Below are 26,498 nucleotides of genomic sequence, written 5' to 3' on the forward strand. Positions count from 1 at the left end.
TTAAGGGTCCATTTTATAATGGCGACTGGAATGCCTGGTGATTTTCGTCCGGGCGGTGCCTCCGTGCCCGCCACGAAAGTAGAGATTTCCGTTTCTTGTCGGTAAGTAGTAGTTCATAGTACCCGACCATGCAGCGTATGCCTGTGTGGTTGTAATTTACTTGGTATTAATTGTCAATGTCTAACGAGATCACTTGACGAATTATCATGCGCATTTCCGGGATTGTCTCTTATGATATGGATGCACGTACATGTGAATCATTTTCGCCTACACAGTAGGCAACAAGTATAGAAACGTGTTGTGCCAAGTATAAGTCGGATATGTTATGGATGATCCTAGTTTCATTGCCACTTTACTATGTTTTTGTAACGCTAGCACAGAATGTAAAGACCTACTTTGGTCTCTGTCCTTGAGTGTTGTCAATTTCACCCTCATCCAGTCATATAAGGGTGAACCATTAGAAACTGTGGGAGGGCGTGATGGAAGAATTAAACGTAGTATGCAATTTTTTTTTATTGATTTCTGCAGATTTGTTTTCCAGGATCCCTTGTGCTAATTATTTTTTCCAACCCGTAGCCCAGTGTTTGTAATGGTCAACCACTGAATAAATGAGTATTCTACTACCAAAAATAAATCAAACAAACAAAATTCCTAAATTACTAAATTTTCAAATAAGTGATTCTATGAGACACATGGCTGGTTTTTTTTTTTTTTTTTTTTTTTTAACTATTCATCTTGCAGGTTCAAAGAGTGTGTTTTGACTTCTTGATAGAATCACATGTCCGATAAACTTTTCAATTTATGTTTACATGGTTAAAGATAACCCTGAGTGCCCTCAAATGTTCTGTTATTGATCATAACAAAATTGATTGACACATTCATGAAGTTACAACATATCATTTCGTTTTTATGCTTATTTGCTTTTTGTTTTCCATTGTGTCTGTTGTTTATAATGAAGCTTTCATTGTATATAATCATTTAATATCGGTATGTTAACAAAACCACTCTTTTGTTTTTTAAAAAATATTTATAATAATTCAATTCAAACTGAATGGAGAAGTTTCTATTTGCATATGGAATAACAGTGGGACCCTCCACCCCCACATGATGACGTCTGCCTCATTTCACTGTTATTACAGTCTTCTGTGTTACTGATTACATCAACTTGCCTCAAGAGTGCCCATTTGCACAATATCAATCAGAACTTGTACTGCCTTCTGAAATTAATACAGAACACTTCCTTTAAAAAAAACAATCAGACACTCTATGTTTGTACTAGTTATGTACAATACTGCATGTTATAGTAAACAAGTGTAAACCACCTGCTGGATTTTCAAATTTGTCATCAACACTGAAGTGCAAAATCATTCATTTTATTGGCTCTGCTCACACATTTCATGATTAGAAAAATGTCACAATTGTATATTTTGGATAGACACTTGGATAGATTCTTTATTCTATGTAATGTTCTATTCAACTGATATTACACACACACAGTACTATTATATGGAATCATGCATTTATATGTTTTCAAGAAATAACATCACTCATGGCAAAGACAAGAGAATTATGAGATGGTTTTCACATTTGATTATCAACTACACATATTTGCTGTGTCATTCACAACCATGGAAAACCAGTTTGATAATAGATCCACAACATACAGCATTCTCCATCTACCAAAACTTTAAAGTAGGATGGGTCAAACCCCAATCAAGTATGTAGGCCCCAAAATTTGGAATAATATTCTGGAAAGCGTTAAAAAGCACCACTCTAGATATATACCGATATTTAAAAAAAAAAATATAAAAAGTACCTTCTAAGTTTATATATTTAGCACTTTGAATAGTTTTTTTTCTGTACACTTAAGGTAGCGAGACTATTATTTGTGTTGAAAATTACGATTTTCACATTTATTTATTAATTGATGAAATGCACTATAAACTTTTATGTGATAAAGTCAACATAATATAGAATGTCATGTAAGTTGGTTAAAATGTAGATTTTCTGAAGGGAAGCAAGGCAGCCTCAGTAGTGTTTTCCAAAATCAGCAACACAGGTTTAATCTGTGTGCCTATAAGTTTCAAAGATAAACTCAAGACAAAGCAATGTTAGGATGTGTTATCAGTAGCTATCTGACACACAATGAGTGTTTCCAAACATTTGAGTGGTTTGTCTCCGCCCCTGTTTGTTTCACAGATTAGTCATTTGCATATGAATGCGTTAGACACAAGGTCACACAGCCACTGAAAAAAAAATCATTGATTTTGGTGTTTTCATATGCCGAATTTATCCAATTATAGCTATCCCATTCCTTTATTTTTTTGGTTTCCAATAGCCTTACACATTTGTATGCCCCTACACATGTTAAAACAGACCTTGATGGGAAAACAAATTGATTGTGCCGATAAACAAGCTTGAAAATCTTTGCTGTTACTTCATGGACGTTTTCTAGGAGTTTATGTTTTTCAAAATACACGGTCTTTAACAAAAAATAACGTATACTTATTGTCGTCGGTTTAACACCAAATTGTCACAGCTTTAAGGTGACAGTGAGAGGAACTTGAATGTGTCCAGACAAACTATTTCATCGATTATTTACCAACGAGTTGTGGTTTGAGTTGGGGGCAATGCGACTAAAACAGTAATTGAAATTCAGCACACTATTTTTTAAAACGCGTTGCTTGAATAAAACTGACCAGACACATTCACATTACCTGACTATTGAACAACTAGGAAAAGTGAAAAAAATACTTCTTATCGCCAGCATAAATGCGTAATTATTTTTTTTACAGAAAAAGTAATTTTTCACCTTTGATTGAGTAACGCGTCGTAGAATGCAGATACGGGCATGCAAAATACACTTGTGAAAAGCTTGAAGTCTGGCGATTCTAAAAATATATACTTTCCTGGGTCTATTTGTAGTCATTTAGTCACAACTGGAAGATGAAAACAAGTATGCAAATAATAGTCCCGCTACCTTAATATTTCACAGCCTTCTGATAGTCATCAATTGTTTGTAACTTCCTGTTTCATCAAAGAGGAAAGAAAAAGATGTATTATTAAGGAGCATCCACATTTTGGAAGAAAATGTATACCCAAAAATACCTTCTAAGTTTATATTTAGCACTTTAAATAGTTTTTTTTTTCTGTGTACTTAATATTTCACAGCCTCCTGATAGTCATCAATTGTTTGTAACTTACTGTTTCATCAAAGAGGAAAGAAAATAATTTATTATTAAGGAGCATCCACATTTTGGAAGAAAATGCGTACTCAAAAAAAAACTTAGCAAATCAAAGTTTACAGGAATTTGCCTTGGCTTTTAGAACACAATTATAGAGTTTTTATAATATTAATTTAAAACACACTTCAAAGACATCTTTCTTCTCAATGATTATAATACAAATTATGTATTTGATGATTGTAATCTTATTCATGATTTTGAAAAGAAAGAAACAATTCAAATATTGCCACCATGTTTAGTTATTCAGTTGATGTGATTTCCAAATTTCCCCCCAAAATTGAAACATCAGTTATTTTTCTAATATGTCAAATATGTAAGTAGTAATCTTTCATGGTATCACAATATTGAGCTCTATGCAGTCTTAGTTCATCAATCCACACCATCTCATTACTATGCATGTATCAAAGCTCCAGTTGGTAAATGGTATAACTTTCACCAATCCACACCATCTCATTACTATGCATGTATCAAAGCTCCAGTTGGTAAATGGTATAACTTTCACCAATCCACACCATCTCATTACTATGCATGTATCAAAGCTCCAGTTGGTAACTGGTACAACTTTCACCAATCCACACCATCTCATTACTATGCATGTATCAAAGCTCCAGTTGGTAACTGGTATAACTTTCACCAATCCACACCATCTCATTACTATGCATGTATCAAAGCTCCAGTTGGTAAATGGTATAACTTTCACCAATCCACACCATCTCATTACTATGCATGTATCAAAGCTCCAGTTGGTAACTGGTACAACTTTCATCAATCCACATCATCTCATTACTATGCATGTATCAAAGCTCCAGTTGGTAAATGGTATAACTTTCACCAATCCACACCATCTCATTACTATGCATGTATCAAAGCTCCAGTTGGTAAATGGTATAACTTTCACCAATCCACACCATCTCATTACTATGCATGTATCAAAGCTCCAGTTGGTAAATGGTATAACTTTCATCAATCCACACCATCTCATTACTATGCATGTATCAAAGCTCCAGTTGGTAAATGGTATAACTTTCACCAATCCACACCATCTCATTACTATGCATGTATCAAAGCTCCAGTTGGTAACTGGTACAACTTTCATCAATCCACACCATCTCATTACTATGCATGTATCAAAGCTCCAGTTGGTAAATGGTATAACTTTCACCAATCCACACCATCTCATTACTATGCATGTATCAAAGCTCCAGTTGGTAACTGGTACAACTTTCATCAATCCACACCATCTCATTACTATGCATGTATCAAAGCTCCAGTTGGTAAATGGTATAACTTTGATGATGAGTGTGACAGTATTTGACAGTTGAGTCACAGAACAAGAAAGAAAAAGTATATTTACTATTTTAGCAGTTAAAATTAGGTACTAATGTTTTTGTAAGATAATTACATCAATCAAGGAGTTTTTGTGGACTGATTTTCCACTGCTGTTTCAATTCTTAATTATGACAATGCATATTCATATTTAAAAAAAAATTGCAAAATGAAATAATAATATGTAACAGAAGGCAAGGTCATCAGAGGTTAACTTTTATTGTTTATTGTAATTTTGAGACTGAAGAACAGAAAAATATCTTGTTTGTACAAGACCACTAATTTGTTTTGAATAGGTGACTATGTTAGCCTATGAATGATTTTCAAAAACATGAAATTGCTTTTTTTAACTATTTAACTTTTTTTCCTTTATAGAAATCTATTAGACAAAGATGTCATGTCAAAATCGGATCCAAGTAAGTATACATAACTTAACTTTACAACCATGAAGTATCTTGTTCATATGGCAAATACTAAATGCAAATAAATGTATTCATATTGATTCTGTTTCATTCAAATATTTTTTTATGTACACTTTACAGTTTCTTAGATATGCTTTGACCAATTTTTTCAATAAATTTGGTTTTACTCTGTAGGTAGGTAGCTTGTTATCTTTGAATGCCAACAATTTATTAATAGTCCACATTTATAATTCACACTTGTTTACAGAGGTAAAATGTAAATCTGTCAATTAAGTGAAACAATTATGTATAACATGCCTTCAAGGCCATCAAGCAAATTTCAACTCTTATCAGTCTTCAAGTCAACTTTTGTCTGCTATCACAAAACACAGACACGATTGTGTCCATTGAAGGTAATGGGAAATTATGACCAATGCGACCCCTAAAAAATAGAAAAAAACAAAATAATTTGCATTGTTTGAAAAAATGGTATTCTAATGATGAACAGCAAAACAAGTGTTCTGTGTGCATCCATGGATTATCAGTTTGTTTAGTATCAGCTCAATGATTGGTTAGTTCTGTCTCATTATTATTCCTTGTTCAAATACTAGTAGTACTTGTATTAACAATCTTTTTGAATTTGATTTCAGTGTGTGTCATGTACACCACCCAGCTTGGATCAACCAATTTTGCAGAGGTGAGTCTGAAGGTGTCACTGACTACTTATGAATTAGTATACCGTACTTCCCCGAGTATAAGCCCAGGGGCATGAACATGTAAAATCGGGAAAATTAGGGGGTGGGCTTATACTCGAGGACCACCTCAAAAAAGATAATTTTTTGGGGGTTTTAAAATTGTAACCATCTTCCCAACCAGGAAAAATTATCCAAATTACATTTATTATCGTTCACAGGGCCGGTCTCAGAGAAATATTACGTCTTTTTGATTTCCATGACACTTTTTACAATGAAGAAACAAACATGTTCATAAAAATACACACATTTTATTACAATACGGTTTACATACCGTCTGAATTTACGGTGCAAAAATAGGTAGGGTCTGTGGGAAAACAGTCGAAGGCAAGATCTTTATCATTATCTTTGTTGTGGAATGTTTTCGATTGTAGCAAACTCTCATACAAAGCAATTTCCGCCATGGTGTTTTTAGTCCCCGTTCAGACGCAGTCTGAAAACAGGGACTTATGTTTTGACCCTTGTGCATCCGTGCGTGCGTCCGGACCTGTATCTTAGAAATGCCTGGGCGAATCATAATCAAACTTCACACATACATCATACATGATATTATACATATGCACATCAATATGTTTCACGATCTGATTCAAGATGGCCGAATGGTGGCCATTTTTGTGCTAAAAAATCATCATAATCAAGCATTTCTCAGCTGTTTACAGATGGATTTTGTTCAAACTTGGTATATACATTAGACATTATGGGACCTTGATGCAAATAATTTTTAAATTTATTTCTCAGATGAATTTCTTTAATGAATGGGCTTCTAAACCCATATCTTAGACTTGCTTTGACTGATTATGTTCAGATTTATAATATTCATTATACATCATGTTATAGATATACAGATATATTGGTTTGACGATCCTTGTCAAAATGGCCGAATGGTGGCCATTTTTGTGCTAAAAAAATCATCAAATATCAAGCATTTCTGGCATTTATGGATGGATTTCGTTCAAACTTAGTACATACATTAGACATTACAGGTTCCTGATGCATGTCATTTTATTTTTCAGATCGGATTCAAAATGACTGACTGGCGGCCATTTTGTTTTAATGAATGGGCTTCTAGACCCATATCTCTGACTTGCTTTGACTGATTATGTTCAAATTTTATATATTCGTTATACATCATGTTATAGATATATACATGTATTCAAAATGGCTGATTTTGTTTTACCCCGGTAATTAATGTTGTTTCAGAGCAATATCTCCCAATATGGACAAGTACTTGTTTGACGATCAAATACAAATGTCAATCATTTTAATGTTAACCAATCATCATAATCATATTCCTGACATGGTTATATTCCAGCTATAACTAACGGGGACTGTGTCATGCATGGCTTGTTCATCATGATTTGACCTGAACAACTTCCTTTGACCTAACAGGTCACGTCTTTCGTTAACCAATCAAAATACTGTGTCATACAGATGAAGTATCCCGATTATTGACGAAGTCATTTTTTCAACGCAATGCGGAAGTGAAGTACCGCAATGTTAAAATGATCTGATTTCAACAAAAAATGGTGATTTTTTCCCTAAAGCTGTTGATTCGTAATTTTCGAAAGGTAAACTGAGGATAGAGGAATTATTTAAACTTTTCACGGTCGTCAATAAGTCATGTCGAAGAATAGTTTGCTTGTTCACATCCCATTCACGAAAGTCTCAATGGACATGTAAAAGTAAAATGATGTTCAATGACCAGGTTTCACGACTTGACGATCACATTTTTGGCGTTTCTAAAACTACTTCTCAAAAGAAATACGGATTACATGTACTTCAGTATTGCAACATCGAGGTTCATTCTGAGTAAATAACAGAATAGAAAAGGTGCGAACCATGTTTCGTACGTGCTCCGACCATGCACTCTGAAATTAATGCGAGTTTACTCGTAAAAACAGGAACCAAACTACCGTACCAATCAGTATTATTATGCAATGAAATACACTTTTTACATGCATATTTGTAATAAATTTCGTTGATGCCCAGTAAAAACACTCTGGGTCTATACTTAGGGATGTCCTCAACCTGTTAAATGTCTAAAAACAGAGGGTGGGCTTATACTCGGGGAGGGGCTTATGCTCGGGGAAGTACGGTAAAATCTCAACCATATTTTGATTATTTTGTTTAGATATGATGTCAATGTGGCCTACTAGTCACAGTTGTTTCAACTTAGATAAAACAATTTTATTTTACATGAAGAACTGAAAATTGATGTTTTGGAATGAATTTTGTGTCTGTCAACTTTATTATGGTCTACTTACAAAATTGATGTCATGAATCTGTTAGTACTGTGGAATACTTTATTTTCGCTGGAATTAATTTTCGCTGAGAAGGCTTTTTGGGCGTTTTGTATGGAATTTATTTTCACTGATTTTTGATGAGTTTAATGTTAAATATAGGAAAAAAAGTATATTCGCTGGATTTTATTTTCACGGAATCATCCCTTCAGCGAAAATAGCGAAAATAAATTCCAAGCGAAAATAAAGTATTCTACAGTATATCATTTTCCGTTCACTGTGAGATTCCATGTTGTGTGTGAAATATAAGGTAAAAACAGAACAAACAAAGATCATAGTCATGTCAAGACACTGTGTGGGATTCTATTTATGGGGTATACACTTGATAATGGTCAATTGTTTCTGCAGAAATTCGCTCCACGTCTTTCACACGTTACACAACTGAAAATCCTTCATTATACTGAGCTATTGCACTGAAAAATTCTCACCCAGATTCAATCTATACAAGACGATCTCTAATAAGCCATGTTTCGCAAGCTGCGAGATCATGCGTGACCACGGTTTACGCACCTTGGCAACCAATTGAGTCACGTGATACAGGTCAAGCTTTCGGTTCAATATGGTAGCAATCACATTGTCCTACGTGTTGTAAACCTGGGGTGTAAATCTCATCACGAAACGATATCTGTCCCAATGGGAGTCAAATGGATCGATGGATTAGTGCCTGTTATCGGGCAGACAATTTTGGTCAACACAGATTCATTCAGGACACGTACACTTGTTCCCTGCACTTTGTGGGAGGGAATATCCTACGGAGTCGCATACCAGCAACTGTGAGAGGTGTTGAATGCCATATATTCGAGTCGAAAACATCGCTGAGCGGCAATCAAAAGAAGTGCCGGAAAACATTGAAACCTGTTGATACGGTTTAACTTTCTCTTGCAAGTTGTACTGATCGGAAATTTACCGTGCTTGTTTTCATGCCAGCAATAATGTTTTAATTTTATGATCGTGTATTTTATTGCGATTCTGAATAAAATATGGTTTAGCATGGGATTGACCATTGTTTGTTATTTAAAATTCACAAGTGTACATCTTAAATTGTCTTATCATTAGTATTCCCGATGAAAACGAGATTCCTGACATTACTGTTACCTCAGAATTTGAAAAAGGATTTAAATGCGAATAGCTATGCATTTAATGATAACAATATTGCCACAAAGTTAGAAAATACCTCTCCTGACAAAGAGCTAAGCCTGCATGTTGGCAAGTGAAATAATTCTATTACTAAGTGCAGAATTAAATTGTAATATGTAATACTTGTACAATTTAATACTCATACTACTACCGGGTTTTAAAAATAGTTTTATTTAACTTCCCTTCTATGTTGAAAAGTTATGAATTTTCAAGCTATGTATTTTTAAAGCATGCTTGTTGTGTACAATAAGCAATATTGACAGTTTCCTGTTATTTGTATGGATGCGTGTGCATATCATGCAGTGTCAACAGATTCCTGTTATTCATATGAACTATTGTGTGGAATATTGGCCGTTTCCCGTTGTTTGTTTGGAACCTCAAAAGCTGTTCACGCTGGTAATGGTGAAAGTAGCAGTAATGTGAAATATGTGCCTTTGACATGCAATGCCAGTACACAGACAGATGTTACAATTAAACATGCCCGGACCGATAACACATTAAAACATCAGACAAGCCGAATTCTGGAACATTCCTGAAATCACTAGAGTAGCCCAGTAATTTCAAAGGATCGGTGAAATTGCAACCAAGTTTGCTAAGTCTTGAAGCAACGTCATTTTTTAGGATCATGGCGTAAAAAATCAGGGTCTTCCTCGAGCTCTAAATCAGGCACAGCTTTAGCGAAAACGTGAAACAGATGCAAGAAATCACTCGGAAATTTAACGCACGACATTAGGCGCACGCACGATTTAGTGCTATTTTGATTCAAAGCTTGTCCTGTATCACATGACTAGCAACCGGTTGCTAGGCAAATTTAACGATCTCGCGAGATCTCGACCGAAGCGAAAATTAGCCTATTGTTACTTGATGTTGTCTGTTTATCTCTTATTTTGAGTATCCAAAGTCCCAAATCAGGACGTAGCCAATATTTCATGTTTTATTTAAATTCGTTGAACTGGCTGCTGTCATTTGATATTTGTTTTTGAAGATATAAATTCTTGCTCATCAATACTATGACACCTTATAGCAAACATTTAAATTTGTTTATTAATTAAATTATGGAATGAGGTAGCACTGTTTCTACATATGCAGATAGTTATTACTATAATAGCAACACATCTGCTTACATAAATGGCAGAGGTATTTGTATGGTCAAAATAAGTAAAAATATTTATAATCAAGGATAAAATAGATGCATGTTTTGGTTTATGCATGCTTCTGTTGGAGATGTGCTTTTATTAGAGAAATGTTGGTACAACACATATATACATTATCAATTATATTATCTTATATAATATAGATAATTTACAATAAAGGCTAGAATTGAGATTCTCAAGTACATTAAAATTTTATATATATAAATGACTTTAAAAGGATATTTCAAAGTAAATTTTTCAAGACAAGGCCATCCATAATTTTACTATGTTATTTTGTATTTGTGAGGAAATATAATTATGAAATATCTTTTCCATGCTGGTCAACATCAGTAAACCACAAAATGACTAATTTTGATTGACTAAATTAGCACTGTGTAAATTTTTAACTACGCTGAACTTATTTTGGCCATAAAAACAAGAATTACATGTATTGTGATTAATTAGGTTCTCAGTACATTGAATTATTCAGTTATGTTCAACTGATATTAGACATGTACAGTGGAATTTTCCATGCATTTGCATATTGTGTTGGGGAGATCCCTAGTTGCGAATAGAATTACTCTCTCATTAATAATGACCTAGTCTAATGAGTAATGTTAAATAGATTTTATTTTATTGATGACTTTAATAATCCACATAAATTTCATAAACAAATAATCACATAATCTTGAGATAATTAGATGAATTTTCCTATACTTCCTGTTCTGAACCAGAATTGACATGACGAATTTTCACTCAATTTTTTTTAGATTTGTCACCACAAAGGCTGTTTGTTTTTTTTTGCTAGTAAACAAATTTTTATTCTTGTACAGTGAATGAAGTGAAAGTATTTATGAAAGTGTTTATTGCATATTGAAAACCGTAATTTCATACAGTTAGCTTTTTTTTAATTGGCTAGCTGCTATAAAAAGGTTGCATGCTACATGATTGTACAATTCAACAATGTAAAAACTAAAAAAAAACAGGACTATTTTATATATACATGTACTGTAAGCTGGCAATAGCAACAACTATTTTACCAATACAATTATTTCTTTCTTCTCTACAGTATGAACGTACAGAACAAATCCAGAACACTTTAAACCCAGACTTTGTGCATAAATTTATAGTGAATTATTATTTTGAAGAACTACAAAAACTGAAATTTGAATTGTAAGTATGCAGAAATTATTATTACAGTGAATTCTGGGATACAAGAACTTAGACAGCTTGTCTAGTACACTGCAATCAATCTTAGTAATAACACAATCTCATTCCAGGTATCAAATAATTATTAAGTCATCATCAGACTGTATCATTGTTTCAATCAATATACGTGTATCATGATTAATTATGATTTTTTTTTATCTTCCCCTAATTTTGTCAGCAAAATAAGAGAGGTTGTACTAAATAGCAGTATTCTCTTCAGATAGTTTAAAGCTGTGCTAGCATGCTTAAATTTTGTAGATAACAATATCAGTAATTGTTATGCTAATTACTTATCCATATTTAAATTAGCATAACATTTTCAAGGTGTCTTTTGTTAAAAATAATATTCATTGAGTGGCAATTTAAAACATGGATGTTTATTTATAGTATATGACACTGTGAGAGATATTGTCATATTTATATGCAATTAATAACAGTTTGTGATCTTGTAATAGATATGATGTGGACTCGCCAAAACAGAGACTCGGGGCACACGTAAGTGACGCTAATGTTTCCTAACTTATCATGTTATATTATCTGACATCAATAAATTGTGAATATTAATTATTTCATATTGCATAATGAATTGCAGTATTTATTTGATTTCAGTAAATAAATAATTTGTGCATATAAACATAGTTCATATACAAATTAATTCAGAACATTTTGTTTGCACATCGTTAATTACAAAACACGGTTACTTATAAAATTGTGATTGATTTTTTCAGGATTTTCTTGGTCGAATAGAATGTACTTTGGGTGAGATTCTTGGCTCTCCAAACCAGAGGCTGCAAAAACCATTAACGTAAGTGATAAATCTGGAAGCAAAAACAGAAGAATTTGGCCAACTTAAAAACTCCTTATGGACAGGTTTGAATGTTACGAATGTGTTTAAATAAATTGCGGATGTCTACTTTGTGCATTTATTTGCAATCATGTGGAGGCAATGGTTTTAAAGCTATGTGTCATTTGCATTCATGTGGAGGCAATGGTTTTGAAACTATGTGTCATTTGCATTCATGTGGAAGCAATGGTTTTAAAGCTATGTGTCATTTGCATTCATGTGGATGCAATGGTTTTAAAGCTATGTGTCATTTGCATTCATGTGGATGCAAATGGTTTTAAATGTCATTTGCATTGATGTGGAGAAGAATTGTTTTAAAGCTATGTGTTGATCATTTGCATTCATGTGGATGCAAATGGTTTTAAAACTATGTGTTATTTGCATTCATGTGGCTAGAAATGGTTTAAAAGCTATGTCATTTGCATTCATGTGGAGATGAATTGTTTTAAAGCTATGTGTCATTTGCATTCATGTGGATGCAAATGGTTTTAAAGCTATGTCATTTGCATTGATGTGGAGAAGAATTGTTTTAAAGCTATGTGTCATTTGCATTCATGTGGAGATGAATTGTTTTTAAGATATGTGTCATTTGCATTCATGTGGCTAGAAATGGTTTTAAAGCTATGTCATTTGCATTCATATGGAGAAGAATTGTTTTAAAGCTATGTGTCATTTGCATTGTGTGGAGGCAATGGTTTGAAGCTGTGTGTCATTTGCATTCATGTGTTGGCAAATGGTTTTAAAGCTATGTGTTGATCATTTGCGTTCATGTGGAGGCAATGGTTTTAAAGCTATGTGTTATTTGCATTCATGTAGGCAAATGGTTTTAAAGCTATGTGTCATTTGCATTCATGTGGAAGCAATGGTTTTAAAGCTATGTGTCATTTGAATTCATGTGTTGGCAATGGTTTTAAAGCTATGTGTCATTTGCATTCATGTGTTGGCAATGGTTTTAAAGCTATGTTTCATTTGCATTCATGTGTTGGCAATGGTTTTAAAGCTATGTGTTGATCATTTGCATTCATGTGGAGGCAATGGTTTTAAAGCTATGTGTCATTTGCATTCATGTGAAAGCAATGGTTTTAAAGCTATGCGTCATTTGCATTCATGTGGAGGCAATGGTTTTAAAGCTATGTGTCATTTGCATTCATGTAAAAGCAATGGTTTTAAAGCTATGCGTCATATGCATTCATGTGGAGGCAATGGTTTTAAAGCTATGTGTCATTTGCATTCATGTGTTGGCAATGGTTTTAAAGCTATGTGTCATTTGCATTCATGTGAAAGCAATGGTTTTAAAGCTATGCGTCATGTGCATTCATGTGGAGGCAATGGTTTTAAAGCATTTTACTTACCAGTAAAATCCATTTTTCTCGAAGATTACAAGCTATGTATTGTGGGAAAAAAGAAACAGACTAATTTATGTACAATCTGTGTCGAATAATCTTTCAATATTTATTGCTTTGTTTTAATTTGAATAATAGTGGCCATGGGAGGAAAAATGCGGGAACAATTACCTTATCTGCAGAAGAACTGAGCAATTGTAAGGTAGGAATTATTAATGATTGCAAAGTGAAACAATAGTCTATTGTAAATTATTGTTGTAGTCCAGCCCATGGTTTGAAGTTTATGTCTTTAACTTTGATTCTTTAATATTGCTTATCTATAGATGAACAATTAATGGGGCATGTAATCATAAACCTTAATGGCCAAAGATCTTGTTGAGAGTGAGAGAGCCACAACACTATTTTTTCCTCTTAATAGTATTACATTGTTTCCTGTCATTGCCACCACTTTTCCAATTCCCATGGTTACATCACACATGAACATGATGATGAGAGAAAATGAGACACAAAAACAACTCTTGTTGCTTTTTCACATCTTGAAGGTCATTTACATCTATGGCTTATTTATTGTACATTTTGTGAGATTTTAATTCATCTTTCATCACATCCTCCATCAATGCGATGATTTTGTGAGATTTTAATTCATCTTTCATCACACCCTCCATCAATGCGATGATTTTGTGAGATTTTAATTCATCTTTCATCACACCCTCCATCAATGCGATGATTTTGTGAGATTTTAATTCATCTTTCATCACATCCTCCATCAATGCGATGATTTTGTGAGATTTTAATTCATCTTTCATCACATCCTCCATCAATGCGATGATTTTGTGAGATTTTAATTCATCTTTCATCACATCCTCCATCAATGCGATGATTTTGTGAGATTTTAATTCATCTTTCATCACATCCTCCATCAATGCGATGATTTTGTGAGATTTTAATTCATCTTTCATCACATCCTCCATCAATGCGATGATTTTGTGAGATTTTAATTCATCTTTCATCACACCCTCCATCAATGCGATGATTTTGTGAGATTTTAATTCATCTTTCATCACACCCTCCATCAATGCGATGATTTTGTGAGATTTTAATTCATCTTTCATCACATCCTCCATCAATGCGATGATTTTGTGAGATTTTAATTCATCTTTCATCACATCCTCCATCAATGCGATGATTTTGTGAGATTTTAATTCATCTTTCATCACATCCTCCATCAATGCGATGATTTTGTGAGATTTTAATTCATCTTTCATCACATCCTCCATCAATGCGATGATTTTGTGAGATTTTAATTCATCTTTCATCACATCCTCCATCAATGCGATGATTTTGTGAGATTTTAATTCATCTTTCATCACACCCTCCATCAATGCGATGATTTTGTGAGATTTCAATTCATCTTTCATCACACCCTCCATCAATGCGATGATTTTGTGAGATTTTAATTCATCTTTCATCACATCCTCCATCAATGCGATGATTTTGTGAGATTTTAATTCATCTTTCATCACATCCTCCATCAATGCGATGATTTTGTGAGATTTTAATTCATCTTTCATCACATCCTCCATCAATGCGATGATTTTGTGAGATTTTAATTCATCTTTCATCACATCCTCCATCAATGCGATGATTTTGTGAGATATAAATTCATCTTTCATCACACCCTCCATCAATGCGATGATTTTGTGAGATTTAAATTCATCTTTCATCACATCCTCCATCAATGCGATGATTTTGTGAGATTTCAATTCATCTTTCATCACACCCTCCATCAATGCGATGATTTTGTGAGATTTTAATTCATCTTTCATCACATCCTCCATCAATGCGATGATTTTGTGAGATTTTAATTTATCTTTCATCACATCCTCCATCAATGCGATGATTTTGTGAGATTTTAATTCATCTTTCATCACACCCTCCATCAATGCGATGATTTTGTGAGATTTCAATTCATCTTTCATCACACCCTCCATCAATGCGATGATTTTGTGAGATTTTAATTCATCTTTCATCACATCCTCCATCAATGCGATGATTTTGTGAGATTTTAATTCATCTTTCATCACATCCTCCATCAATGCGATGATTTTGTGAGATTTTAATTCATCTTTCATCACATCCTCCATCAATGCGATGATTTTGTGAGATTTTAATTCATCTTTCATCACATCCTCCATCAATGCGATGATTTTGTGATATTTTAATTCATCTTTCATCACACCCTCCATCAATGCGATGATTTTGTGAGATTTAAATTCATCTTTCATCACATCCTCCATCAATGCGATGATTTTGTGAGATTTCAATTCATCTTTCATCACACCCTCCATCAATGCGATGATTTTGTGAGATTTCAATTCATCTTTCATCACACCCTCCATCAATGGGATGATTTTGTGACGTAAATGGATGAAGTCTGTTCAAAGCATTGATATTTTTTTGATTTATAGATGTTCATCAATGAAAACTAAATTAAAGTTTTTGAGATCTTCACTTTATTCGAGATGAAGAACGAATATACAAGCATTTGAACAATATTGCTTACATCCATCTATGTCATGTTGACGTAACATGTACGCTTCATTTGCTAGAGTCGTCATATTATATCAGATTTATTGAGTTTTGATTTTAGTGAATGTAAGGTTTCTAATAATGAGAAGATGTCATCAGAATGATTTTCTCTCTTGTTTATTTGACTTCTTTGAAATTACCTGACACTCATTAACAAGAGCAGATTTAGTCGTGTTTATTGAATTTTGTAATTAACTTGATGTGCTTATCAAATGGCTATATAAACACACTTTGATATCATGAGAAAAAAACTAAATAAAATGCTGTAAATGGCATATTTATTCAAACATGACATGTTGTTCAGTATGTAACACAGGAATTAAAAAAGAAACAAATCTAGTTTTGTTGTTTTTTTTGTAATTTCAAATTTTACATTTCTTTGTCTCTATTGCTTATTCAGGATGAGCTTACGATGCAATTCAGAGGAATTAAATTAGATAAAAAAGACTTTTTCGGGAAATCAGATCCATATCTTGTGTTCCATCGATGTAATGAAGACAATACGTAAGTGTCGTAAAGTTCTATTTGATGCTCTTGATGGATCAATAAATGGGACGTGGTCACTTTATTCAAAGTCTTCAAAGACATTATTCTAATAAACAACAGGGGTCTTATAAATACAGTTTTGTCTATAAAGGGCAGTATACAATCTGCCTCATATTGTCTATCATTATAAATACAGATACAGTTTTTCTCAAGTTCAAAGTCATATACAGTAGTAATACATATTTATGTTTGTGGATATTTTCAGGTTTACAATCTGTCATAAAACTGAGGTTATAAAGAACACACTGAATCCGACATGGAAACCGTTTCGTCTCTCGGCTAGGGCATTGTGTAATGGCGATTATGACAGGACAATAAAAATAGAATGTTACGACTGGGATAGTGACGGAGGGTGAGTTAATACACTATATCAAATATTTGTGAGTACAGCATATCTGTATATTTTCACCACTTTTAGCATACCCCCGGTACTTATACTCAATGGCTTTGTCATAACACTCAATCCTAATTATATCAAAATATTTGAGAATATTGAGACCAGTAGCTTTATTTCATATAAGCAGTGTTTCATCCAAGCACATTTTTACTGGGAAATGTTGTGATTTCATCTCAAAAATATCCTTCAATAAAGTGCATGTGAATACAATATACAAAGTGTTTCTTAGACTTAGACTTAGACTTGTATTTCACTGAGAAACCTGGGCTCTGACTCAGAAAATAAGTCTTGTAGGGAACACTGGGTCTTGGGAATATTATGTCAAATATTTAATGATATGAATATGCATGAATTGCAGAAATTTTGTTTCAAATTCACTAAATTTGCTGATGCATCAAATTAGTGCAGGCTGTATTAGTTACATTAGAACAATATTCAAAAATATTATCAAATATACCAAATGAATACAGTTAAGCCTGAACGATCTGTCTATTTAGAGCTTAAGAAAAATATCCCAGAATCTAACAATAATATGTATTCAAGTCTTTCATATGCCTTCCATAATTTAATAATATTTCCATAATAAGGTTGTAATATTTTAGTCTGTTTGATGACAACTGTAAAACTATCGTCCAGGTAGATGTGTTTGTGATTTGATTAGGGGATGGAAATCACAGTAAAATCCCTGCTACAAAATTGCATGCGTATTCTTGATTCACAAAATTCATAATTCGTCTCAAATGCAGCTTACAGTTTATGTTTATTGTTAAATATATATTTAGTTTATAGATACCGGTAGTTATGCATGTTAGTGTTTATATTGTGATGAAGTTCTTGTTTTCTTACATGTTAATGTATTTGTATTGTGCTGCCTTAGTAGCCATGACTTTATTGGTGAGTTTACTACAAATGCCAGGCAGCTAACTCAAGGTCCTGGACACATTAACAGTTATGAAGTAAGTGAATTATAGTGGTTTTGTTTTGATAATATACTTGACATACTGAATATACTTTCTCTTACATTGATGTATATTAGCTTCCCTTATGCACAGCCTTACATGTACCTTTTGATCACAGAAGTGTTTTCTGTCAAATTTATTGTATTGTTTTATAATTTCCAACAGGTCTTGATCAAAATTTTAAAATTTCTTGTTTTGTTTTGTGAAAACTGGCAAAAATGTCTGACTCTATGGGTTAAAAATACTGTGAAAACTTTTATTTCGCGAGTGACTAATTTTTTCAAGTGGGGAAATTTTGTACCAGTGAAAATCTCAAGACATGGAGTTCCAACAACTTTAACAAAAATTACCCGGTAGTCTACACAAATATCTTAAAATTATCAACATAAAAAAATCCTAGCAGCAACTTTAACGATAAACTAATGAATACTGTTTGTCTTGATAAAAAGATTCTATTCAAAATTGAAGTAGTTTTTGTGCATTAAAACTATAATTTATATCCCACTGGTGGTGATATTGCTTTGCTTTCTATTATCAATGACCTTAATAATTATAGTGTCACCATATTATGTCCCTGCAGATAATTCTTACAATATTCTGACTATTAAATTGCCAGGTCAATTATTACAGCATTATGACTACACATTAAGTGTATGACATATTCTTTAGTACCATCATCTGCTATGGTTATTGCTGCACTGACAAAAGCCTAGATATTAATGGAGGTTCTGATATGAATGCACATTCTTTTAAATTCACCACAGGTTGTTAATCCGAAAAAGGCTAAAAAGAAGAAGAGCTACAGGAATTCTGGAACAATTGAATTATTAAGCTGTAAAGTTGAACAAATACATTCATTCTTAGATTTCATCAAAGGAGGAACCCAACTGAATTTTACAGTAGCTATAGACTTCACTGCTTCTAATGGTGAGTCATGTTTCTGTATGTGGTCTGTCTGTTATACCAGTAGGCAGTATTATATTGACCTGATAATGTCAAAGTTCAAGAGTCATATTTGCTATTGAGAAATCTAATAATGAACAAGAAGATAAATAAAGATGCATTCAAGCCGAAAGACCTTTATAAGCCGAACAGCTCTGTATACAGAATACCTGTCTAAGCTGAACACCATCTTTGAGTCCCTTCTCCATAGACTTTTGTGTATAAAAGACCTGTATAAGCCGAACACCTCTGTATACAGAATACCTGTCTAAGCTGAACACCATCTTCCAGTCCCTTCTCCATAGACTTTTGTGTATAAAAGGCCTTTATAAGCCGAACACCTCTGTATACAGAATACCTGTCTTAGCTGAACACCATCTTTCAGTCCCTTCTCCATAAACTTGTTTGTATAAAAGACCTTTATAAGCTGAACACTTCTGTATACAGAATATCTGTCTAAGCTGAACACCATATTCCAATCCCTGCTCTATAGACTTGAGCGTATCAAAGACCTTTATAAGCCGAACACCTTTGTATACAGAATACCTGTCTAAGCTGAACACCATCTTCCAGTTCCTTCTCCATAAACTTATGTGTATAAAAGACCTTTATAAGCCGAACACCTCTGTTTACAGAATACCTGTCTAAGCTGAACACCATCTTCCAGTTCCTTCTCCATAGACTTATGTGTATAAAAGACCTTTATAAGCAGAACACCTCTGTATACCAAATACCTGCCTAAGCTGAACACCATCTTCCAGTTCCTTCTCCATAGACTTATGTGTATAAAAGACCTTTATAGGCCGAACACCTCTGTATACAGATTACCTGTCTAAGCTGAACACCCTCTTCCAGTCCTTTCTGCATTCTCCTTTCTGAAATGCAAGCATCTGCAATGCACTTTCTTGAAGCAAATGTTGGTCTCAAAATGCATCCCACCCATTATTGTGCACATCCCTTCCCTGTTACCTGCAAAATGGGCAGAGCATCATCCTTCAATATTTTAATAAACAAATCAAACCTTTTCAAATATAACGTAAAATTCAAATGCATTGTGTCATATTATTGTATGCATGAAAACTGCATTTAATGTTTAAAAGTTGATGAAGGTTATAAAAAGAACCTTCATTTTAACTTCATATTTTATATATACATGCAAATGTACGCCATGCTGTTATCAACTCCTGTCTGTTAAGTCTGTGAGAAATTCTTCTTGATAATAATGTGTTTGTATTCAGGTAATCCAAGTCAACCCACATCATTGCACTATATTAATCCATATGAACCAAATCAGTATGCTAAAGCTTTACAGTCAGTTGGTGAGATTATTCAAGATTACGATAGTGACAAGATGTTTCCTGCATTAGGATTCGGTGCTAGAGTTCCACCAGATGGCAGAGTCTCACATGAATTTTTCTTGGTAAGTTGTTCACTGTAATTTACTTTTATTGCTTTTATAGTGTGATTGAATATTGAATATAATATTGTACTTTTTGCTGTGCTGTATTGACATTAGGTTATGTAGTCATGCTTTAATAATAATATTGTATATTGAAATAAAAGTACTTTTTTTTAAAAAAAGTAATAAATTCATGATAATCTAATCTACTGTTAACTAGAAGAATGAAAAATAATAGATGCCTTGAAATGTACATTATAATGTCTAGATGTATCTTGGTGTAGGTTTCTATAGAAACCACAAGCTTCTAAAATAATTGTTTCTGGTTCTGCTCTTAAACCCCCCCCTCCAAAATTGTGATGTACAAATTGCCACACAATGTAGACCACACACAAAATTTGGGCCTAATAATTGACTCCCATGTGCGAAGCACAAAATGGGAGTCTTTGCAGTTAGTGTGTCTGTATGTGTGTGTGTGTGTATGTGTGTCCGACTGTTCCACTGCTATCTCAAGAACCATACATCAGTTTTTGATGAAACTTGGTGCATAGATGCTCTGGGCCAATGCGCAGATTTGATTAGGTTTTGGTAAAAATCCATGCTCGTTAATTACCTAATTTGCATGATAATTAGCTAATTTTTAGCTATTCTATGACTGTTCCACTGATATCTAAAGAACCACTCATTGGATTTTGATGAAACTTGGTACATAGATGCTCTGAACATATGCGCAGATTTGATTAGTTTTTGGTAAAAATCCGTGCATATTAATTACCTAATTTGCATGATAATTAGCTATTTTTTAGTGGTTTCATGACTGTTCCACTGATATCTAAACAACCACTCATTGGATTTTGATGAAACTTGGGACATAGATGCTCTGAACTAATGCTAGGTTTTGATTAGGTTTTGGTAAAAATCCATGCTCGTTAATTACCTAATTTGCATGATAATTAGCTAATTTTTAGCTGTTCTATGACTGTTCCACTGATATCTAAAGAACCAGTTATTGGATTTTGATGAAACTTGGTACATAGATGCTCTGAACATATGCGCAGATTTGATTAGTTTTTGGTAAAAATCCGTGCATATTAATTACCTAATTTGCATGATAATTAGCTATTTTTTAGTGGTTCCATGACTGTTCCACTGATATCTAAACAACCACTCATAGGATTTTGATGAAACTTGGTACATAGATGCTCTGAACTAATGCTAGGTTTTGATTAGTTTTTGGTAATAATCTGTGGATACTAATTACCTAATTTGCATAATGATTAGTCAATTTTCGGTTTTTCCACTGATATCTCAAGTACTAATCATCACATTTCAATGAAACTTGGTACATAGATGTCATATGACACTGCACAGACCTGATAGTTTTTATGGTAATATCAGTACATATAATTACCTAATTTGCATAATAAATTAATTATCAGCTTTTGATATAAGTAGTGAGCATTACATTTCAATGAAACTTGGTACTTACATACTCAAGGACTATGCAGAGATTGATTGTTTCGGATAAATATTTGTGCATATTAATCACCTAATTTGCATAATTAGTTAATTTTCAGCTTTTCCACGGGTATCTCAAGTACTAATCATCACATTTCAATGAAACTTGGTACATAGATCCTTTAGGACTATGCAGAGACCTGATTAGTTTCAGGGTAAATAATTGTGCATATTAATTACCTAATTTGCATAATTAATTTTCAGCTTTTCTACTGATATCTAAAGTACTAATTATCACATTTTAATAAATCTAGAATTATGCAGAGACCCAATTAGTTTTTGGTAAATATTTGTGCATATTAATCACCTAATTTGCATAATTAACCAATTTCCAACTTTCACACTGATATCTCAGGTACTAATCATCACATATTAATGAATGTTTATACATGGATGCTGTAGGACAATAGACAGACCTGCATAATTGTGGGTTAAAATCTGTACATATTAATTACCCAATTTGCATAATTAACCAATTTTAAGCTTTCACACTGATATCTAAAGTACTAATTTCCATTTTAATGAAACTTAGTACAAAGATGCTCTAGGACAATGTACAAACCTAATTAGTTTGGGGTAAAACTCTGTTCATATTATTTCCCTAATTAGCATAATAATTCATAATTTTTTGGTTCTAATCACATTTCAATTAAACTTGGTACATAGAGTTTTTGTTACATTGTGCAGACCTCATTAGTTTTACAATCAAATCTGTTCATGTTAATTTTCTGATTTGCATAATTAGTTTTCAGCTAAGTAATTTCAAATTATATTTAATGTGTCTCCAATACTCTCAGCACATGGGAGTTCTTTCTAAGCTTTCTTTGATTTTTAATTATTAATAGTTTTGTCCTATTATTTTCAATATTTGATTTAGAATGGTAACCCAGAGAACCCATTTTGTGCTGGTATTGAGGGCGTCATGCAAGCGTATCAACAAAGTTTACGAGTTGTACAACTGTATGGGCCTACTAACTTTGCACCAATTATCAACCATGTTGCAAGGTGAGTTTAATTAACACATTAAAACATTAGACGTGTTGATGTTGATGTGTATTCTCTTATGTGTGAGTTTTCTTGTATCTCGCTTTAAATCGTTTATTGGTTCTCACAATAGCTATCAATGCTGTAAGAATTTAGACATGTAAATTACAACATATTATAATGTATACATTATTATGGTTTCTTAAGGTTTGCCAGTGCTTATCAAGATGGTTCCAATTATTTTATATTACTAATTTTAACTGATGGTATAATCTCAGACATGGAACACACTAAGGAAGCCATAGTTACAGTAAGTTTGTGTCACTGTGTGAGGTATTTGGGACTACGTTTTCACATACATAAAAATACACACTTTTGTAATAGTGTTATATGTCACCTGATCACCCAAGCGTATTGATATGTAAAAAGTAGTGTCATTGGTGCAACTGAAAATGACTGAATAAACAAAATGTTAAAAATGAAAGCTCTCCAGGTTTTTTTATGTGATGTTCCATGTTTCCTGAGTCAACACATCACACATCAAAACTATAAAGTCATTTCATTGTCTGATATAGTTGGATTCATTTGGGTGCAACAGTTCTCAGAGCTGTTCTTATTACTGATTGTCAGTTGTCATCTACTGTCATCTACTTTACATTTTTGATTTCTACTTGAAAATGACAAGTTCACTCGTTTTGAAATGTGGTATATATGTATCTTGGGTAAACCTTGGCCAAATTTGTTCACTTCATGAAGATATTCTCAAACCTCTTTTGATAAAAATTGTTATTTTTGACTTTTCTTGAAAATGGCTTGCCCAATTTCTTCGCTATTTTATATGTAGACACCTCAAGTGTCAGATTCTTTCATTTTGTGATGATATCTTCTCAATTTTCTAATTTTAGTGAATATTGTTCGCCATTTTTGGCAAAAATACTATTTTTGACTTTGGCTTTAACATGGCTAGTTCAATTGCTTCGATATTTTATATGTACCTCAGTCAGGTTTGTTCATTTTGTGATGATACCTTCACTTCTCTATTTTATCAATTATTTTTATCAGTTTTGGTAACTATACAGCACATCCAAGAAGTTTCTTATTGGCCTATGGCATTGATTATCATATTTTATTTTTTTTAAATGGGGACAAAATTGTGCATGTTCATTTTATTCATGGTGACAAAAGTTTTGAGGGACTTCATTAACAGTTTGAGATCTTATTATTAATCATTATCTTTTTGAATTAAAATATGTAAATCAGCTGACTGTCACATGTTGATGATAATTTTGTCTAATATGTAAATAAACAATGAATTATACAATGAGATGTCACTGATGGCAGGTAAATTTGACCTTTGTTTATTCACCTAACAAACATGAAATTTGAACAATTGTCAATATTTAGTCACCTCTCTAGTGTGTAGTCTTGTTTTATTTAATATGTAAATTATGTATTTTACAGGCATCTAGTTTACCAATGTCAATTATAATAGTGGGGGTTGGACCGGCCGAGTTTGATGGTAAGTGTACGAATATTTGTCTTTGTTAATCAAAAACAGTTTAGTCTCCATGGCAACAATTCAAATTGAGTATTTATCTTCAACAGCAATGGAAGTGTTGGATGCAGATACACAAAGATTGAGCTCAAGAGGGCGCTATGCAGAACGAGATATTGTTCAGGTATATAATGATTGTCTGATTTGATGCAAACAATTCATTTTATTTAATTGGTAATAAATAATTGTTGTCTTGACTACAGAGAGATACATTATATCATTTCAATTCCAGAATTATGTTTTTCGTCCAATTAACAGGAAGTCGATGTAATCTTATTCCTCTCCTCCTTTTGATGTGGCGAGGTGATTGACAAATATATTGGACTTTACCACTTTTAAAGGATATAAATGATGCAGTGTCCGGCCTGGTGTATAACCTAACATGTGTGAATGAATGTGATTATATTAAGACAATATTGTTTGGTTTCAGTTTGTTCCATTCAGAGATTATTTATCTGGTGGTACTAGTGTTTTGTTAAGCCAGGCAAGACTAGCAAAGGATGTACTGGCTGAAGTCCCAGACCAGGTGTTACTCTGGATGAAAAAAAGAGGAATAAAACCGAAGGAATCTCCACCAGAGCAGCGTTCCACCATTGGGCAGGCACCACAGGGTTCAGTTCGACAGCCTCAGACGAGTGCAGGTACTGATGGTCAGACACCTTATCCAGACCAACAAATGCAGCCACAGATGAGCATGTCCAGAGGTCAACCTCCTAACAGTCAAACGCAGGCTCCTTACCCTGGACAAGGGCAAGCTCCCTACCCAGGCCAGGGACAAGCTCCCTACCCAGGTCAGGGGCAGGCTCCCTACCCAGGCCAGGGACAGGCTCCCTACCCAGGCCAGGGACAGGCTCCCTACCCAGGCCAGGGGCAGTCTCCCTACCCAGGCCAGGGGCAGTCTCCCTACCCAGGTCAGGGGCAGGCTCCCTACCAAAGTCAAGGACAACCACAACAGTATCAACAACAAATGGATCCAACTGGTTCAAGACGTCAAGCACCAGCTGTTCCTCCCCCACCTCAAAACTATACCCCAAGTGCTCCTCCTGCAATCTAAAACCGTGACTGACATTTGACACTGCCTTTATGAAACTATGTTTTAGACTGTTTTACACCGTATCAACAAATTACAAATAAAAACAAAAATGATGTGTTCGGGGGAAAAAAGGGTCTTTGAAATGAACAATAAAATTATTGAATTATTTTCTATCACAGCTTTCTTCCATTTATGTGTATTACAACAAGTGGCAATTGGAAATGTTATGTATTTGTATTTATTGTGTAAATATTATAAATTCAAGCAGTCTTTTCCTTCAAATTTTCCATAATTTTTTATTTTTACATTCCATTATCAGTTGTACGGTAGTATTTTCTTCCATTTTCACTTTTTTTTCATCTCAATGAAATCGCCTTTTTTTTTTTATACAATCTAACTTTTTTTAAGTCTATTTTAAAATTTTTATTTTGTTGTTTACAGTAAAAACGATGGCAATTTGGGTGGCTTGTTAATTAGCAAACCATTAGCAGGTTAAAATCTCCCCCCCCCCTAGATTTGCCAACATTTTGGGTGTTTTAAATATGATGGAACTAACATTTTACATCATTGGCTATTAATGCATCTTTAAAATAAATATTACCTGGTAACAAACTTGCTTTTAATTCTGGTAATCCTCACTTAATTTATAATGAAACTATTAAAAGGAACACTGTACACATTAAATAGACATAATTGCTTACAGGTCGAATACGAGTTACTGGTGTTCAATGGATTAAGGAGGGATGCTAAACTACTTTAAATTGGTGTTACCCATGTTTTGACAAGACTTGGAGACTTAGTTTGTCAAGAAAACAAATAAATTAAAATCTAATATGTTAATAATGTGCAAGGATGTTGTATCTAATATATCCTTCCCCACCAAATC

At 33.4% G+C, this 26,498-nt stretch overlaps 1 protein-coding gene across 2 annotated transcripts; it reads left to right on the forward strand.

Annotated features, from left to right (window-relative positions):
* Positions 1–25,788, forward strand: LOC144351321 (copine-8-like). 2 transcript variants are annotated; one of them, XM_085497050.1, is made up of 17 exons: positions 1–101; positions 4,947–4,987; positions 5,623–5,669; positions 11,364–11,467; positions 11,959–11,998; positions 12,232–12,308; positions 13,829–13,892; positions 16,680–16,783; positions 17,031–17,177; positions 18,100–18,178; positions 18,946–19,108; positions 20,362–20,543; positions 22,918–23,045; positions 23,232–23,334; positions 24,486–24,543; positions 24,630–24,703; positions 25,010–25,788. In XM_085497050.1, the coding sequence occupies exons 1-17, from the start codon at positions 19–21 to the stop codon at positions 25,631–25,633; spliced, it is 2,118 nt and encodes a 705-aa protein (XP_085353176.1). In that variant the 5' UTR covers positions 1–18; the 3' UTR covers positions 25,634–25,788. The 2 variants fall into 2 exon arrangements, with proteins under 2 accessions (XP_085353176.1, XP_085353177.1); XM_085497051.1 differs by having other exon boundaries at positions 18,103–18,178.
* The last annotated feature ends 710 nt before the right edge of the window (positions 25,789–26,498 follow it).

Source organism: Saccoglossus kowalevskii, chromosome 3, assembly GCF_978046115.1.
Source record: "Saccoglossus kowalevskii chromosome 3, keSacKowa6.1, whole genome shotgun sequence".
Classification (NCBI taxonomy): domain Eukaryota; kingdom Metazoa; phylum Hemichordata; class Enteropneusta; family Harrimaniidae; genus Saccoglossus; species Saccoglossus kowalevskii.

What these genes read in the sequence shown, in the direction of transcription:
- LOC144351321 (XM_085497050.1), top strand. Translation starts at nt 19, where the DNA reads ATGGCGACTGGAATGCCTGGTGATTTTCGTCCGGGCGGTGCCTCCGTG. An exon ending in CGATGTAATGAAGACAATAC is followed by an intron (nt 16,784 to 17,030) that starts GTAAGTGTCGTA and finishes GGATATTTTCAG; the next exon opens with GTTTACAATCTGTCATAAAA. An exon ending in CTAAGGAAGCCATAGTTACA is followed by an intron (nt 23,335 to 24,485) that starts GTAAGTTTGTGT and finishes TGTATTTTACAG; the next exon opens with GCATCTAGTTTACCAATGTC.